Raw genomic sequence first — 18509 nt, 5'->3', positions numbered from 1 at the left:
GGAAATTTAATCAAATTGCAAGCTCGTGAATCGGATTCAAATCAGGAAATTTGTGTCAAAACCCAGCTCTACTTTCTAATATGCTGATTTAATGCTTAATAAACATTTCTTATTATTATGATTGCTAAAAACAGTTGTGCTGCTTAATATTTTTGTTGAAACGTTTTTGTTTTTTCTGAATCCTTCAAAAGAACTGCATTTATTTGAAATAGTCTTGTCACTTTTGATCAGTTTAGTGTGTTTTGTTAGGTATGATACAATGAAGTTTCACATTTCTGTACTCAAACTATTGTTGGAGCTGAATTTCTCATAATGCCTGTTAGAAAGGGAAAACCGCGCTTGCTCTCTAGAGATGCTTGGCTTGAATTGCATTGAGGTTGAAATTCTCCACTGCTCCGGGGGTCTTTGTATCAAGCGCAGGAAAAAAAAATGGTGGCATTTACTGATTAAACTGCACTGAATGCCTCTCTTTTGACATTCGATCTTTGATGACTGGAAAAGCAGAGCGAAAGAATTGAATAGAAGAGACAAAACAGATCAAATCAGAAATTCAGGGCACAGTTTGAAGCAGCATAAAGCAATGTTTTGGTTGTGAATAATTGGGTAAATTATTCATCTTTTCCCACAGTGACATTTAAATGCATACGTTTTCATTAATATTTTAGACATATTTGCATATATTGTGGTAGAATGTATTTGTGCTCCATTTGAGGGCGTTTTAACTTTTTGAAGTGTTTTATTAGTCACAGTGATTTGAATTTTGTAAATGGATGAACCAACTTAGAGGGCAGATGAAGGTAGTAACCCATCTCGACCACCCACGTTTCTAGCCTAGCCATGTTTATGCCTAAATAAAATGTGATGCCATTGTTTATTTGTCTTAGGCTGTGAAGACATCGTGGCCGACAGCATCTCGCTGGACTCCGTGGTGGCAATCCTGAAGTGGAGCTCGCAGCCCTACGGCTCCAAATGGGTTCATCGGCAGGCCATGCACTTCCTGTGCGAGGAGTTCACCCAGGTCATGACCTCCGATGTCCTCTATGAGCTTAGCAAGGAGCACCTGCTGGCGGCCATTCAGTCTGATTACCTGCAGGTGATGACCTTGCACCAATTCACCTTGAGTTCTTTGTGAATTTCCCAGTGAAAGATGATCTAGTTCAGGATTTCCCAGTATAGGGTCGCTGATTGTGAAAATATATTGACGTCTTTCCTAAATATGTGATGTTTCTTAACTAAATGTGAACAATAAGAGGACTGGCAATTGTTAATCTGACTTAATCAAATTTTCTAGCTCCGTATTTCTAACTGTCAAGGTCAAGCTTGTTTTCTCTCTGGAAACATACAGGGGTGATTCAGGGTTGCTGAATCATATTGCATGATTGGGAAATTTGTTTATTTCAGTCCATAAATCATTGCAGGGCTTCAGACCTATCTGTTTCAGACAGCAGCGTGTCAGTATCAGTCTGTTTATCGATCTCTGTTGATCAGGGCTCCCTTCTCTTAAAGGTCACCTGCTTTTGTTTTTAGACAAATGAGTCAGCTGTATCAGATGACCCCCTTAAGTCTCCTCTGTGAGCTTATATAGAAAGCTGTAACCCCATCTGGGATTTGGCCTGGCACACAGAAGTCTGTTAGCGCCTTCACACTCTTGTGTGCTAGCTGTTCAGCGTTTACAAGTCTTCGTTAACTCTAGCTTGGGTCAGTCCTGTTGAAATGCTCTAATCCCTGTAGTGACTAGGGATTTGTAAACACATATTAACAGAAACTAGTGTTGATTTGACACTGTAAAAATGTTGTTTTTCTACTATGCTTTAAAAAAAGGGGAATTAACTGATTGATTCATTGCCATGGTCATGGAAAACCTGTAAATATGAGTGAATTCGGAGCTTGTTTACAGATTTAAAAATGATATGGAAATTAATACATTCTCAGAAGTCAAGGAAATGTCTAATAAATATGAAAAAAAAATTCCTAGTTATGCTCATTTTGACATTCTGTGCTTTGGACATGGTCAAGACATATAAGAGCTGTTTGTCATTAAATCCAATTTACTCTCTCTCTCACCCATCTGTGTAAAAAAGGCAGAAAGCCCAAAAAATACAATTTAAGAAAGTGTGGCCACCCTGATATTAAAAAATGTAATTTAGTTTGAGGGTTAATCTTTGTCCATTAAACCTGGATCAGCTTCTGACGATGAATGAAATGAGATTTTGGCTGTGCAATATTCTCCGTAAGAGATAAGATAAGTAGAAAAATCATTTTGCTCAGGTTTTACCTGGCACCTGCAGGACCCGCTGCTCTGAAATGCATTGGTTTTATATATCCTGTTTTTTCCTTTCGTTATTGTTCTGTTGTATTAAATGTGCCATCTTTAAGCTTGCATACAGCGGTCTTTTCCAGCTTTGCAGCATTGACTAAATTCAGTAACATAAACTTGGTACTGTTCTTCTCCCCTCTTCACAGGCCAGTGAACAGGACATCCTCAAGTATGTTGTAAAGTGGGGCGAACACCAGCTCATCAAGAGGATGGCCGACAGAGGTAACACGCATATGTCACTAGATACAAATTAAAGGAATAGTTAATCCAAAAATGTAAAATCTGTTATTTATTTACTTACCCTCACATCATTCCAAACCTTCTATGTTGTTGTTTTTTTATTGAAAAAACAAAAACAAAAAATGATATACACTGGTGTTCAAAAGTTTTGGATCAGTAAGGTTTTTAATACATATATATTTTTTTATTATTATTATTATTATTATTATTATTATTATTATTAATTATTTTATTTTATTTTTATTTTATTATTATTTATTTTGTAAGAATTCTCTTATACTCATCAAGGCCACATTTACTTGATAAAAATACAGAAAAAAAAACTGTAATATTGTGAAATATTATTACAGTTTAAAGCAATGGTTTTCTATTTTAATAGATTATGAATATAATTTATTCCTGTGATGCAAAGCTGAATTTTCTTAAATTTTAATATGCTGATTTATGCTGATTTCTGTGGGGGTTTTTTTTCCAGGATTCTTTGAATAAAAAGTAAAAAAAAAAACAGCATTTATTCAAAATAGAAACCTTTTCTAATAATAGTCTTTGCTAACTTTTTTTTTTTTTATCAGTTTATACGTCCTTGGTAAGTAAAATAATTAATTTCTTTCAAAAAAGAAAGAATAAAAATTTCTATTTTAAATAAATGCTGTTCTTTTTAACTTTTAATTTACTAAAGAATCCTGAAAAAAAAAAAAAAAAAAGTATCACAGGTTCCAACAAAATATTAAGCAGTGCAATTGTTTTTAACATTGATAATAATAAATCAGCATATTAGAATGATTTCTGAAGGATCATGTGACACTGAAGACTGGAGTAATGATGCTGAAAATTCAGCTTTGTATCACAGGAATAAATTACATTTTAAAATATATTCACATAGAAAACATTCAAAACCATTTAATGTTTTTTTTTAACAGAAGCTTCGTATGCTTACATGCTTTATTTCATTCTAAGGCTTTATTTTATTTGAAAAAATACAATAAAAACTGTAATATTGTGAAATATTATTACAATTTAAAATAACGGTTTACTGTTGCAATAATTTTTAAAATATCATTTATTCTTGAGATGGCAAAACTGAATTTTCAGCAGCCATTACTCCAGTCTTCAGTGTTACATGATTCCTCAGAATCATTTTAATATCCTGATTTGCTGCTCAAGAAACATTTATATCAGGTTTGAAAGTGCTGCTCTTTTGTGGATAAATTGTTTTTTTCTAGAAAGTTAAAAAAAGAACAGCATTTATTTGAAATGGAAATCTTTTGTAACATTATAAACATTGTCACTATCACTTTTGATCAATTTAATGCATCCTTGCTGAGTTGAAGTATTAATTTCTTTCAAAAAACTTTTGAACGGTACTGTGTATTTCATTACAAGAATCATTATATAACCTATGTCATACAGTGACAGTCCATAGTGGCCATGTCTGTCAGACTCCAAAAGTAGATTGAACATTTATGAAAAAAATATCATAACATCATAACATAAATATCTTAAATGTGGTCCGTTTGATTTGTCACTACTTTTATGGTGCCATTGGGACCTTGATAGCCTGTGGTCCCCATCCACCTTCATTGTATGGAAAAGAGCAGCTTGCACATTCTGGTAAACAACTACTTTTGTGTTTCACGGATGAAAGAAAGTCATATAGGGTTTGGAACGAAATGAAGGTGACAAAGTAATACCAGAATTTTAATTTGTGCCTGAATTATTCCTTCATCTACTCCACACACACATACTTTTCTCTAGGCTGAACTTTTTTCTGTGCTGCCGAATTTGTCCCTGTTTCCACCTCTTGCTATAGATGGTGGTTTGAACTATGCCAGTCTAATGATTTATTCCCCAATCCTCCTAATGTCTAGTAATGACTCTGACTGGCTCAGCGCTGAGAAATCAGGCCAAGTGCTCTGCAATACAGAAGCGTAGCATATGGCTTGCGGCTCCAGACCTGGGTCTGCAATTGCTCTGTGTACCCAACAGAATCAAATATACCCAGACTAACACTATCTTGAACGTTTATAGCTGCTGCCAAACGCAAATACGATCTCTGATTGCTTTTCTCCCAGAACACATTCGAAAGGGAAACAGCAATACACTGATTCACCTTCATTTTGTCATTAACACTCTTTATACCATGATGCTGATTTGCCATCTGAGGTGTAGATAGTAATTCAGGGTCCAATGCAGCGCAGCATCCTTCGAGCAGAGGAGCTTAAATTCCTCGCTCAAGGGCACGGCTGCAGTCAGTGGAGCTGCGTGGTGATACCGCTAATCCTCTGGAAGCGCACACACTCCCACCCATCTTTGTCTAATCTATATTGTGGGCTAGAAAAGTTGGGTCACCGTTTCCTCCAACTTAAGTTCTTGTGTGTGTGTGTTTGAAACCGTGTGTTTCTGTGTGTTCCCCAGAGCCTAACCTGTTAAGTGGTACTGCACATAGTGTGAATAAACGTGGCGTGAAAAGAAGGGATCTGGACCTGGAAGAGCTTAAAGAGATTCTCTCTCCACTGCTGCCTTTCGTCAGAACTGAGCACATATTACCAACCAACAGCGAGGTCCTCTCTGACACTGTGAGTGTGTTTGTATGTCTTCTGTTAATGTATGTCTCTTTTGGTTTATACAGTTTAAACAGGAGCATGAAAGGAGAAGTCCTCTTCCAGAACAAAAATGTACAGATAATTAACTCGCCCCCTTGTCATCCAAGATGTTTGTGTCTTTCTTTCTTCAGTCATAAAGAAATTGTTTCTGGAGCGAAAACATTTTAGGATTTTCCTCCATATGGTGGACTTCTATGGTGTGCAGGAGTTTGAACTGCAAAATGCAGCCTCAAAGGGCTCTAAATGATCCCAGCCGAGGAAGAAGTGTCTTATCTTGCGAAACGATCAGTTAGTTTCTAAAAAAATGTACAATTTATATACTTTTTAACCTTAGATGCTCATCTTATCTAGCTCTGCGATGCGCATGTGAACTCTGTGTAATCCGGGTCAGTACAGTTAGGGTATGTTGAAAAACTCCCACCTCGCTGCAGAAGTAGTGTTTTCAAAGTGAATGTGCAAAGAAGATCAAATGCCCTTTACAAAAAAGGGAGTTTTTTGAAAATTCTTTTTTTTTTTTTTTTTTTTTTTTTTGAATATAAACAATGATTTCGCTAGATAAGACCCTTATTCCTCGGCTGGGATCATTTGAAGCTGCCTTTAAACTGTTTTGGAAGTTCACTATATGGAGAAAATTCATGAAATGTTTTCCTCAAGAAACAGTTTCTTTATGACTTAAAAAAGAAAGACACGAACATCTTGAATGACAAGGGGGTGAGTAAATTATCTGTATATTTTTGTTCTGGAAGTGAACTTCTCCTTTAAGGGGCAGTCACACTAGATTTTAAGAACACCGAATTGCTTTTTAGCTCCATGCAGCTACTAATGCTTGCTCCTAAATTATTTTATTTGATCAAAAATGCAGCAAAAACTGTAATGTTGTGAAATATTTTTACAATTTAAAAGATCTGTTTCTTATTTTAATACATTTAAAATGTAATTTGTTTTTGTGATGGCAAACTGAATTTTTAGCATCATTGCTGCAGTCTTCAGTGTCACATGATCTCTCAGAAATCATTGTAATATGCTAATTTGGTGCTCAAGAAACTTTATATCAATTTTGAAAACAGGAAAGGAATTTTTACTAACATAAACATTGTCACTTTTGATCAATTTAATGCATCCTTGCTGAATTAAAATATTAATTTCTTTGCAAAAAAAAAACCTTTTTTAATAGTACTGTGTATTATATTACAAGAATGATTATGTCACTTTTTTCATACAGTGACAGTCCATAGTGGTCATGTCTGTCAGACTCCAATTTAAACAGGAGCATTATGGGGGCAGTCACACTAGATATTTTGAAATATTTGGAGTTGCTAAGATTTCTTAAATCTTTAAATATTGTATTTTTAAATTTTAAACTTTAAATACATTAAATATTAAAACAATATTTTAATATATAAAAATATTACATAGTTTTTTTCAGCAAGGGCATATTAAATGGAAATATTACAGTAAAGACATTTATAATGTAACAAGATTTTTTTTTAAATGAATGCTGTTCTTTTGACATTTCAGTGCAAAGAATCCTGAAAAAATGGTTCATGCTTTTCACACAAATATTAGGTAGCATGACTATTTTCAAAATTTATAAGAAGTAATGTTTCTCCAGTAGCAAATCAGCATATTAGAATGATTTCTGAAGGGTCATGTGACACTGATACTGAAGCAATGGCTGCTGAAAATGTAGCTTTGGCATTACAGGAATAAATTACATTTTAAAATAAAAACACCATTTTTATAATGTAGCACAGTGTTTCACAATGTTACAGTTTTTATTGTATTTTTGGTCAAATAAATGCAGACTTGAAGAGCATAAGAGGCTTTTTCTTACAGACCACAGACATATAAACAGTTGTTTGTTTAATAGTGTTCTTTTAAACTTTTTATAAAAATACGTAAATCAGAAAGATGTGTGAACCACATCATGTGAACCAGTGTTTAGATTGTATATTCGTCATCCTATATTTTTTTTTCTTAAACATCTAAACTAAACTGTTTAGCATCATTCTGTGATTAATATGCTTATACACCAGCTATGAATGTACAGGAAGTGAATGAATATAAAACTCTGAGTGCTCTTTAGTCTGTAAAATGCACAGCCACAAGCCAAATGACTAACATGTTACTTTCCAGTACAGCACACGCTGAATAAAAATGACAAAAATGTAATATTGATTGATGTATGAATGGCTACATGCTCTGATTCTCAGTACTGCTGAGGATGTAATTTGCTAGAGAGTAAGAAAACAGATACCCCTATGTGCTAATGCTCCAGCAAATTACATCATCTTTCCACCGTTCTTCTTGACCGCTCTCTTCAAGTATCGGTAAAGACTTTTCCTCTGCTTTTAACAGATGAAGAGGGGTCTGATCAGCACCCCTCCCTCTGACATGCTGCCCACAGCGGAGGGAGGCAAAGCCAACGCCTGGCTCCGGCAGAAGAGTGCTGGCATTTATGTCCGCCCACGCTTATTCTCTCCTTATGTGGAGGAGGCCAAGGTAGGACACACTTCCTCACCTCACATACTGTAACATTACAATGAACTAGTGAAGGCAGAAAAGGTGATTTTAAAAAAAAAAAAAAAAAAAAAAAAAATTCTACACCTATTTATTAAATATCTCTTTGCATGTCATTTCTTTTAAAATACAACTTTAATATTACAAGGTAAAATTATTTTTTAAAAAGTATGTTTTTAAATGTTACAAATTTATAGAATGCATTTGTAGAATGTGAATTAAATCTTTGTGTTTTTTCCTCCAGGCGGTTTTGGAGGAGATGATGGTTGAGCAGACCGACCTGGTCAGGCTGCGCATGGTTCGTATGTCCAACGTACCCGACACACTCTACATGGTAAACAATGCCGTCCCCCAGTGTTGTCACATGATCAACCACCAGCAAATGGCTGGCAGCCAGACTGCTCCACCGTCTGTGGTTGCTAATGAGATACCAGGTGGGTTAAGTGCTCATTCATGCCTTGTAATGATGTAATGTTTCAGCCAATCTTTAAAACTAGACACATTATATCTGTATGAAATATACACTACCAGTCAAAAGTTTTTGAACAGTAAGCTTTTAATGTTTTTTTAAAGAAGTCTCTTCTGCACACCAAGTCTTTATTTATTTGATCCAGTGATGCAATTAAATGAAGCAAAAGCAGTAATATTGTGAAATATTTTTACTATTTGAAATAACTGTTTTCTATTTGAATATATTTTTGAATATATTTATTTATTTATTTATCAAAATATATTTACATTTATAAAATGTAATTTATTCCTGTAATCATAGCTAAATTTTCAGCATCATTACTCCAGTCTTCAGTGTCACATCTTTCAGAAATCATTCTGATATGCTGATTTGCTGCTCAAAAAACATTTTTTTGATTATTGTCAGTATTTAAAAAGGTGAGTAATTTTCTTTGAATAGAAAAATCCAAATATCAGCATTTATCTGAAATTAAAAAAAAAAAAAAAAAAACCTTTTGTAACATTATACACTATACCATTCAAAAGCTTGGAGTCAGACTTAATTTAATTTAATTTAATTTAATTTATTTTGTGAAAGAAGTTATAGAAAGTATTACTTTTATTGAGCAAGGATGCTTTAAATTGATCAAAAATGATGATAAAGACATTTATAATGTTACAAAAGATTTCTATTTCAGATAAATGCTGTTCTTTTGAACTTTCTATTCATCAAAGAAGAAAATATTCACCAGAAAAAAATATTCTGATCTTGTGTTATTCTATTTTAATAATAAATGTTTTTGAGCAGCAAATCAGAATATTAGAATGATTTCTGAAAGATCATGTGACCTGAGTAATGATGCTAAAAATTCAGCTTTGAAATCACAAGAATAAATTACACTTTAAAATATATTCAGCTAGAAAACAGTTATTTTAAACACTAAAAACATTTCAAAATTGTACTGTTTTGCTGTACTTTGGATCAAATAAATGCAGGCTTGGTGAGCAGAAGAGACTTTAAAAAACATTAAAAATTGTAATGTTCAAAAACTTTTGACTGGTAGTGTACATGATTGTGGTGTTTGTGAGATTGACTTGTTTTATCAAGTCATATTAGAGAGATTGCGATTTAGTTCACAGAGTTCAAGTAGATCATGTACTAATCTAGATGTAGTCGCAAACCCCATAAATCATACCATGAGACATTGTTTTCTCAAGTTAATTTTGCTGTTCTTTTGCAAGAAGCAATTCAGTGTTTTTTTAGATATATATAATGTGAGTGGGAACATTGGCTTTGTGTGTTGGCAAGCTTTGTGATCCTGTGGGTGTTATATAAAACAATTCAACACCAATTTAACAAAACTCTTCTGTTTATTGTCTTATATGCCCATCTTGTATTAATGTTGTTTATCAGCTATAAAATGTTGTTAACTGCTGGGCTTATTCATCTGTATTTGCACATTAAAGAAGTCATCTGTTTTCCTTTTATCACCCTGTCTTTCAGTGCCCAGGTTGGCAGTAGTGAAGGAAATGATCCGTAGGCTGCAGGAGCTGCGTCATACGGACCAGGTGCAGCGAGCGTATGCTCTGAACTGCGGTGAGGGCGCCACAGTCAGCTACGAGCTGCAGATCCGTGTGCTCCGAGAGTTTGGCCTACCTGATGGGGCTGCAGAACTCCTACAGGTAACCCAGCACATCCTGTTTGCGTGGAGACTGACAAGTGTTGCTATGGCTACCGTGGATCTCTCTCTGACTTTCATGTCAGTTACTATTACCCCGGATTTGGATGAATACAATTTATTTTCCAGTGATTGCAGGCACTTGTACTGATTTTGTTCAAGTAAAGAAAGATTGAAAAGGGAGAATTTTGCTCTTCAGATTTCAACACTCTTTCAGTGCATTGCAAATGTGTGTGTGTGTGTGTGTGTGTGTGTGTATTGCCATTCAAAAGTTTGGGATCAGTAAGATTTTTGATATTTTAAGACTTTTTTTTTTTATACTCATTAAGGCAGCATTTATTCCATTTAAAATACACAGAAACCGTAATATTGTGAAATAATGCTGCCATTTAAAACGTTTTATTATTTTAATGTTTTAAAATATAATTTATTAAACCTTTTTATTTTAATATATTTTAACAATTTATTCTTGTGATGGCAGGAAAATACACATTTCTTTTCTAACTTATCACTTCACATACCAAAAAAAAAAAAAAGTAAAAGACCTTTTACAGTAATTTGAGCTATAGTTTAATCAGAATGCAATGTGTATTTGCAATCCGGCACATTTTGGATGAGAGTACTTCATCACTCCCCGATATTTTGACTAGCATGTTACTCCAGTTACTGTGAAGTTCCCTGAGCTCTTGAACTGCTGTGATATTGTGTTATTCCCACCATTAAGTGACCAGTGAACCTACGCTGAATAACTTGGAAGTCGTCAAAGACTCTTCAGCATACCAGACAGCCTATTAAGTTTCATTTTTGAAGCATGTCTAGCACAAACATGCCCTCACGTATACATGTGCTGTGTTTCAGAATCCGCACAAATTCTTTCCCGAGGAGCGCTTTGGAGACGAGAGTCCCGTCCTGGCCTTGCGCCAGTCAGGTCGCTGCCGGGTCAACAGTACACCAGCTGTGGAGAGCATGTTCACTGACCTGGAGGCTCTGGTGGGCTTCCACCCCCCTCTGCCCCCTCCTCCTCCACCCTATCATCCCCCGACCACCCCGGGCCATAGCCAGCAGCAGTATAAAACGGGCTGGAGACCTCGAGTCCCCACGCAACCTCCCTCCAGATCTTTCTCCTACCCCTGCAATCATGCACTCCTTCATAGGCAGCCGTCTTCCAAGATGAGCAGCCCAGTCTACCCACCAGGAGCCAAGCCTTTGCCTCCGGACTGCACTAATGCACAGGGGGGGAGGAATCTTCATCCTGATAAGCAAATGGTGATTATTTTATATTAATATTATTTTTTTTTTTACTGGGGATGTAACAATATCAAAATCTCACAATAATATCTCAATATAAATTACATTTTAAAGGTAAATTCTTCTATCTAATGCACTTTGAGAGTTCAAAATTAAGAGCTCCAACCCATGTTTTAACTAACAAAACTCAAGTCAAAAAAGTCAGTGAATTGACTTGAACTTTAAAGGGGACTCAACTCTCTTTTTATTTGTACTGTCTCAGTCTAAATTACTTTCACAATGATGTTTTAGAAGCCAAACTAATTACAATATAATGATAATAACCGCAATTATGTATTGTTGTTATTCCTATGACAGTAATAGCTGTATATTGTAAAACAGTTGCACTGTAAAATAAATGAAAATGAATATTTCATAGGTATATTATTTTCCCTGTACACTACAGTAGTGGAATTACAATGCTTCTTTCCTAATTTGTACACTTTAAAGAGATATTTTGAATTTGGACTGCAGTAATGTTACCCATTTAAACCGCTAGCTGTCAACAATTCATACTGCACTTTTAGGCATTTATTTTGACGGAAACAACTTTAAAGACCTTTTATGCTATTTTTCAAATAAGATGTTTAAATATGTTTTGAAAACTACACTTTTTGCCTGGAAGACCTGTCGTTCATGTCATGTGACCACGATGATATTGAGACTGTGATCGTGATTGCTATCGCGATACCATGATATTGATAATACTGTTACATTTTTTTTGTATAAATGTGTAGATTTGTTTATGAACTGCCATATTTTTTTGTTTTGCTAATCTACATGCTCTAATTTCTTCTAAGAACATGGAGCCTGTTATCAACGAGTTCATGCCGGACATCGCCATGGGTGTTTCGGCAATGAGCCTGAAGGAGCGGCGCCTGCCAGAGGTCTCCATGGAGGTGGAGAGTCACGAAGCCCACCCTCACCATTCAACAGCTCCTCCAATGTCCCACAGCTACTCCAGTCGACACCCGCATTCCTCCCGCAAGAGGCACGCTGCCGAACCCAAGCCCGAAGGCCCGCAACCTGACTTCCCAGATCTCTACGAGTTCCCAGGCCGCCACGTGCCTCCCTACAGCGGACCGGACCTGTACATCCACGGCCGTCAGGCAGGTGGTGGTGCACCACCTCCGTCCTACTCCGAGGCTTCAGAATCCCTCCGCCTGGATGTGCTGGAACAGCCTCCGCAGAGACTAGACTTGGCAATCGTCTCGCAAGGGGGCGTTGCACAAGGGGTGCAAAGGTCGTGGCCCATAAACGAGACGGACCTCACCTGTGGGCTTGGGCCCTCCACAGAACAGTATGAGGAATGGCCTACGGGCCGTCGACCTGCTCCAGAAGGAATGGGGCTCGGCTTAGGGGCGAACGTTGGGTCTGGGGACGAGGGAGGCTTGGGCGCCCGAGACCGCAGGTCGCCCAGCAAACCCGAATACCCCTACAGGAAGTCTGCTCTCTGACCCCTGATTTAAAAAAGAGACTGAGGACTGGTTTAAATGCTAAATGTAAGCTAACAGGTGAGGCACCAGCAGTCCTGCACTTTGTGTTCTTTTGAGGGCCGACAGTATCTTGAAGTGTTGAACGCCCATAAGCTGCGCGAGTGGCTGCTTTTTTGAAGGGTAAAGGGAGATGATGTGTATACTGCGCTGGATAGGTTTTAAACCCAGTAGGGAGTGAGGAGAGCTTGGTTTGGTTGTGTGCACCCGGAAAAGAGATCAAAAATGCTAAATATTTTAATCCGAGGCATCCAAGGACTTCATTAAACGGCCCTGGAAGTTTCATTGTTCTGTGTATCCGAATATATACTTTCATTTCCCTGAACAGACTATGATGAGTGGAGAAATATACATTCATCTAGATGCACAGATTTTGTTCCTTAGGAGTAAATTGAAAAAATATGAAGGCAATAAGTTGCAAACTCATTACTTTGTCTAGTCCTTGACAAACAGCTCCGTCTTCTTTTGAGGGCAGAGTGGCAGTAATAGCTCGTGTAATCTGCCGCATTCGCCGGCTTTTACATTAGCCTGTGCAATTTAAGAGCCGAGATGGAACATAAAAGGGAAAACAAATGAAATCCCCTGTCTCCTATGAGGCAACTTATCAGGCATAACAATGGCACAGATGCACCATTAAATGTGAATGGGGCTTTGTTTTAGCGTGTTTCACAACTCAGATCTGCAGATTCATTCCAAAGTATTTAACTTTAACTTTAAAAACTATCTGTACGCTCAAACAAAATTTTGGCATCCTCTTTCACGTTTAGTTTTCTCATTCCAAGGCTGCAGTTGGTGGCATTCCTGAGAGACTACGAATATGGGTTGATCATTATCAGCCTCATTCTCCACAATTGTGCAGGACGCTCAACCAAACCAAACTCACGCCACATCCTCAGTCCTCGGGTTCAGCGGGACGACAGCAGTCCATGGGCGGGAGTTCATTAGCTTTTCTGCGCTAGTTCTGTCAGCAGATGACCAACAATTATGATGTCATGAACAGGCTTTGCAAAAAAAGAGAATTCTCGGAAGTGTCATGGATTTAGACACAAGTATTTACTTTTGATTTGTTACACAACACTTTAGGAAACAATATCATACACACTGCTGCACACCCTACCTATAGATGAAGTGACTTATTTTAAGCTTTTTTAGCATCCGAAATACCTGTATTCTTAAATAACTGTGCAATAGTGCAGCTTTTTCATTTTAAATATTCGTTTAGCTTTCTTCTCCTTACAATAAGAATTTCTCAGATTATACTGACACAGCAAATATGCAGGCTAGTTTACCTAAAATGCTAATTCTGTCCTCGTTTACTCGTCTTCATGTAAAAGATATTTTGAAAAACTGTTTTTGTCCTTACAGTCAAAGTCAATGGGGTCCAAAAACGTCAGCATTGGACCCCATTGACTTTCACTGTTCGGACTAAAAGGTATGCTTTAGGTATGCTTTTAACTGTCTTTTGTGTTCTGCAGAAAGAAAATATGTCATATAGATTTGAAAGAGCATCAGGGTTAGTGAATGATAAAAGAATTTGCATTTTGGGTGAACTATCCCTTTAAGATAATCAACAATAGCCTTTCCCCACAAGTGATGATGGTACTGTATTCTCACACGCTCTTAAATATTATATAACAATCTCTTGTTGTATTAGACTGGATGGGAGTTCTGTTGAACATCCAAATGATCCTCAGCTGCATCCATCCCACATTCTTCACTTCGAGTGCTTCTTTCTTTGGAGCACAAGAAGCGCTTTATTGGTTGAAAGCACAACGTACTAAGAATGAGAAATACCAAGAATGTCATTTTATTTCTTGTCAGATAGTGCTCAGACAATTCATACGCTGGTAAAAGGCTTGAGTTTCAGTTGGATGGTCAATCACATTTTTTTTTCGACTGTTACGAACACACAGTTAGACCAAAGATGAGTTTGGGAGGATGTTTGTGTTGCTTGGTGAATCTCGGAAGCATTTGATCTACCAGGTTTCTTTGCCTCCTAGCAAGTTGAACTGAAACCATTGGGTTGAGATTCATGTTTGTTACACAGACTCTTTGGTGACTGTGTCCATAGAAGGAACATTTATCATCGATTGATTTTTATCGATCTCTCCCCAGGCACTTTGACTTACAGGGATGGCCTTAAGAGTTGATGTAGGGTTATCTGTATCTGTAGTTACGGCCTTAAGACCTAACCTTGGGTGACGCGGTTCTTCATCATCTTCATCTTGCAAAAAGGTCTTCTGTGCCAGAGACTCTCTACCTCTGACCAGCTTCTCTCAACATATTTCAATCATTTCGATTTTCCTCTTTATATTCTTTTCAACTTATTCAGACCTCGTGAGCCTCACCTTGAACATTTGTCATTGAGAGACCAGAAGCAAGGTTCCTCTGTCTTTTCTTAACACTTACTGTTTTATTAGAACTTGACAGCACAATTAAAGGGATAGTTCGCCCAAAAATGAAAATTCTGTCATTAATTACTCACCCTCATGTCGTTCCAAACCCGTAAGACCTGCGTTCATCTTCAGAACTCATGAACAAATTAAGATATTTTTGATGAAATCCAAGAGCTTTCTGACACTCCATAGACAGCAAGGGTCCTATCATGGTCAGGGCACACGAAACGTAGTGGCTCAATCGTAATTTTACGAAGCTACAATAATACTTTTTTGTGCTTAAAAAAAAAAAAAACACCTTTTTTCAAAACTCAGAGGAGAAGATTTGTTGAATAAGGTCAGTATTTTTGTTTTTTTGCGCACAAAAAGTATTCTCGTAGCTTCATAAAATTACAGTTGAACCAATGATGTCATATGGACTATTTTGTCCAGAAAGGTACCAAGAACTTGGACCTTGACCTTGGTAGGACCCTTGCTCTCTATGGAGCGTCAAAAAGCTTTTGGATTTCATCAAAAATATCTTAATTTGTTTTCCCAAGATAAACTGAGGTCTTACAAGTTTGGAATGACATGAGGGTGAGTGAGTAATGACAGAATTTTCATTTTTGGGTAAACTAACCCTTAAAGATGTTTGTGCACAAAGTGAGGACAGTGCCATCTTGCACTCCATTAACTCCAGTAAGCTGTGTTTTTCTCCATCTACCCTTGGTTGTTCTTCAGGAACGTTAGCTGCGTGATGCAGTAGGAGTCCTCCTGGACTCCTACGGCAGCCCACCTCTGAGTCAGGCCTGAAAGAGTCATGTACCCTGAGTGGGAGAGCTCCAGTTCGGCGTCCCGCAAAGCTTCAGAGAGTCAGATCCAAAAATAGATTTAATATAGACCCTAGCTGGGGTGCAAGCGATCTCCTCAGAGAGTTGAAGTCAACTGAATTGGACTGAGATTGGTAGGAGGCTGTTTGTCTCCTCTGAATGTCAAGGACGTAGCTCTGCAGTTAGCTCTTTACACCAGGCTTATTAGATACAGTTGAGATCAAACTTTTACATACACCTTGGAGAATCTGCTAAATGTTAATTTTACCAAAATACGAGGGATCATACAAAATGCATGTTATTTTTTTTGTTTAGTACTGACCTGTATAAGATATTTTACATAAAGACATTTACATATAGTCGACAAGAAAAAATAAGTTCAATTTATAAAAATGACCCTGTTCAAAAGTTTACATACACTTGATTCTTAATACTGTGTTGTTACCCGAATGATCCACAGCTATTTTTTTGTTTAGTGGTAGTTGTTCATGAATCTGTTGTTTGTCCTGAAAAGTTAAACTGCCTGCTGTTCTTCAGAAAAATCCTTTAGGTCCCACAATTTCTTTGGTATTTCAACATTTTTGTGTATTTGAACCCTTTCCAACAATGACTGTATGATTTTGAGATCCATCTTTTCACACTGAGGACAACTGAGGGACTCACATGCAACTATTACAGAAGCTTCAAACACTCACTGATGCTTCAGAAGGAAAAAACAATACATAAAAAGCTGGGGGTGAAAACTTTTGAACTTTATTAAGATGTGTACATTTTTGCCTAAATATATTATTTTTCCATTTACTACTGCACTTCAGAAGCTACAGAAGATAGATACCTGTTTCCCAGAAGACAAAATAAGTTAAATTTACCTTGTTCTTAATACATTGTGTTTCCTTCAGAACTATCAGTGAGCATTTGAAGCTTCTGTAACAGTTGCGTATGAGTCCCTCAGTTGTCCTCAGTGTGAAAAGATGAATCTCAAAATCATACAGTCATTGTTGGAAAGGGTTCAGATACACAAAACATGCTGAAAAACCAAAGAATTTGTGGGACCTGAAAGATTTTTCTGAAGAACAGCAGGCAGTTTAACTGTTCACACCAAACAAGGGACTCATGAACAACTATCACTAAAAAATCATTTAGGTAACAACACAATATTAAGAATCAAGTATATGTAAACTTGAGTCATTTTTATTAATTCAACCATTTTGTCTCGTGGACTATATGTAAACATCTTTTATGTGAAATATCTTATTCAGGTCAGTACTAAATAAAAAATAACAAAATATGATCCCTCTTATTTTGGTAAAATTAACATTTTGCAGGTTCCGCAAGGTGTATGTGAACTTTTGACCTCAACTGTACATGAAGATCTTCAGACTTTTCCATTGGCATATAACAAACTTGATATTGTTGTATCTGTGGTTCTCTCAAAATGCAATGCGTCACAGCCTACTTAAGCCTTCCTTCCTTGACCTCATTCCGCAGCAAAAAGAGGACGAGGGAACCAACTACTCACCACTTTCATTCAGAACAAAGAGATACTTGTTTCACAGAGCGACTATATTTCACCTTGCAGATCCTCCAACGAAGACTCAATCTACCTGTCACGCGAGTAGTTTTACCACCAGCTCACACGTTCTCCTTTTGATGTTTCAGAAGGTCTTGTCAAAGAAAAGTCTCAGTTGTGCGGCTTTGTAACTCAGTATTTTTGAGCTGTTGGTCCATCCTTCTGCACCAGTGCCGTTTTGAATTGGGTCGTCCTTCGGTCTGATGAGCAAAGACCTCTCGGTCTATTTTTTTTATTTCCAGTTTTATGCAACAGTTGCATGTTAGTTCAGATTTTCCAGGCGACTGTTACCTGTAACTTGGAGCGTTGAGTAATTGGCATCAGCTCTTCCCTTCGAGGCAGCCGAGAGGAGATCTGAGGTCTGTCATGTCATTCTAGCGAATCGCACTCGTGATCCAAACCCGACAGATGGATATTTAGGCCTACTGCTGCTACTCAGAGGTTTTCCTGCCAGCGGAGAACATTATTTCTTGACGTCAATGCCGATCCCAGCGATCTAGTCCCATGTAGACCCAGCCATGCCTTAATCTTAAAGGGGAGGTTAGGAAAACTCCTAGGTTAGGATCGCCTTCGCCTCTGCTATACTCAGGCCATTTTGAACTGCTAAAGTCATTTATTTCATGTCCTGAAACACCAGATCATTTTGAGGGTGTGTTTTGATTGCTGCAAAAGTCAGTGCACAGTTTGAAGGTATTATTTTGTATTCGATATGCACACTGACCTCATAATTAATACATTTCTATCACAAATGCTATTTGTGGTCATTTGGGTTTTGTCAGATTTGTGGGTTGCTTGCCTGAGAGACTGTTAAGGGAATGAATTGGAAATGCATTTGAGCTCCCAGATGAGAAGCTCGAATCATTGTTTATAGCTGGCATGTTGTTTGGCGTTAATTTTTCATTGCTTCAGAATAATGGGTCCGTTTTAGAGGGGCGGAATGAATTTGGCCACCGTACTTGACATAACCTTAAACCGAGGAGTAAAAGCTAGAACAGATGAAGGTACCCATTGCACTAAATTTTTATGATGGCGATATGCGTAACGTTTGTTGTGGAATAGCGCCCTCTGTTGGCGCTCTTGGTTTGTTTTGACTGAAACGTCTGTTTATTGAGTTTTAGAGTCATTGGTCTTAAACATTCATTCCT

At 37.2% G+C, this 18509-nt stretch overlaps 1 protein-coding gene across 1 annotated transcript in view; it reads left to right on the top strand.

Moving 5' to 3' along the window:
- btbd7 (BTB (POZ) domain containing 7) overlaps positions 1-15283 on the top strand; it is a 58282-nt gene extending 42999 nt beyond the window's left edge. The window contains exons 4-11 of the mRNA XM_051138660.1: positions 885-1093; positions 2464-2539; positions 4973-5133; positions 7519-7662; positions 7925-8114; positions 9635-9813; positions 10668-11075; positions 11897-15283. Of these exons, the coding sequence (XP_050994617.1) occupies positions 885-1093; positions 2464-2539; positions 4973-5133; positions 7519-7662; positions 7925-8114; positions 9635-9813; positions 10668-11075; positions 11897-12553 (2024 nt within the window). The 3' untranslated portion in view covers positions 12554-15283. The remainder of the gene's footprint in view (positions 1-884; positions 1094-2463; positions 2540-4972; positions 5134-7518; positions 7663-7924; positions 8115-9634; positions 9814-10667; positions 11076-11896) is intronic.
- The last annotated feature ends 3226 nt before the right edge of the window (positions 15284-18509 follow it).

Source organism: Labeo rohita, chromosome 20, assembly GCF_022985175.1.
Source record: "Labeo rohita strain BAU-BD-2019 chromosome 20, IGBB_LRoh.1.0, whole genome shotgun sequence".
Classification (NCBI taxonomy): Eukaryota; Metazoa; Chordata; class Actinopteri; order Cypriniformes; family Cyprinidae; genus Labeo; species Labeo rohita.
Note: the sequence above shows the minus strand (reverse complement) of the source record. Positions and strands in the feature narration are given on the sequence as shown.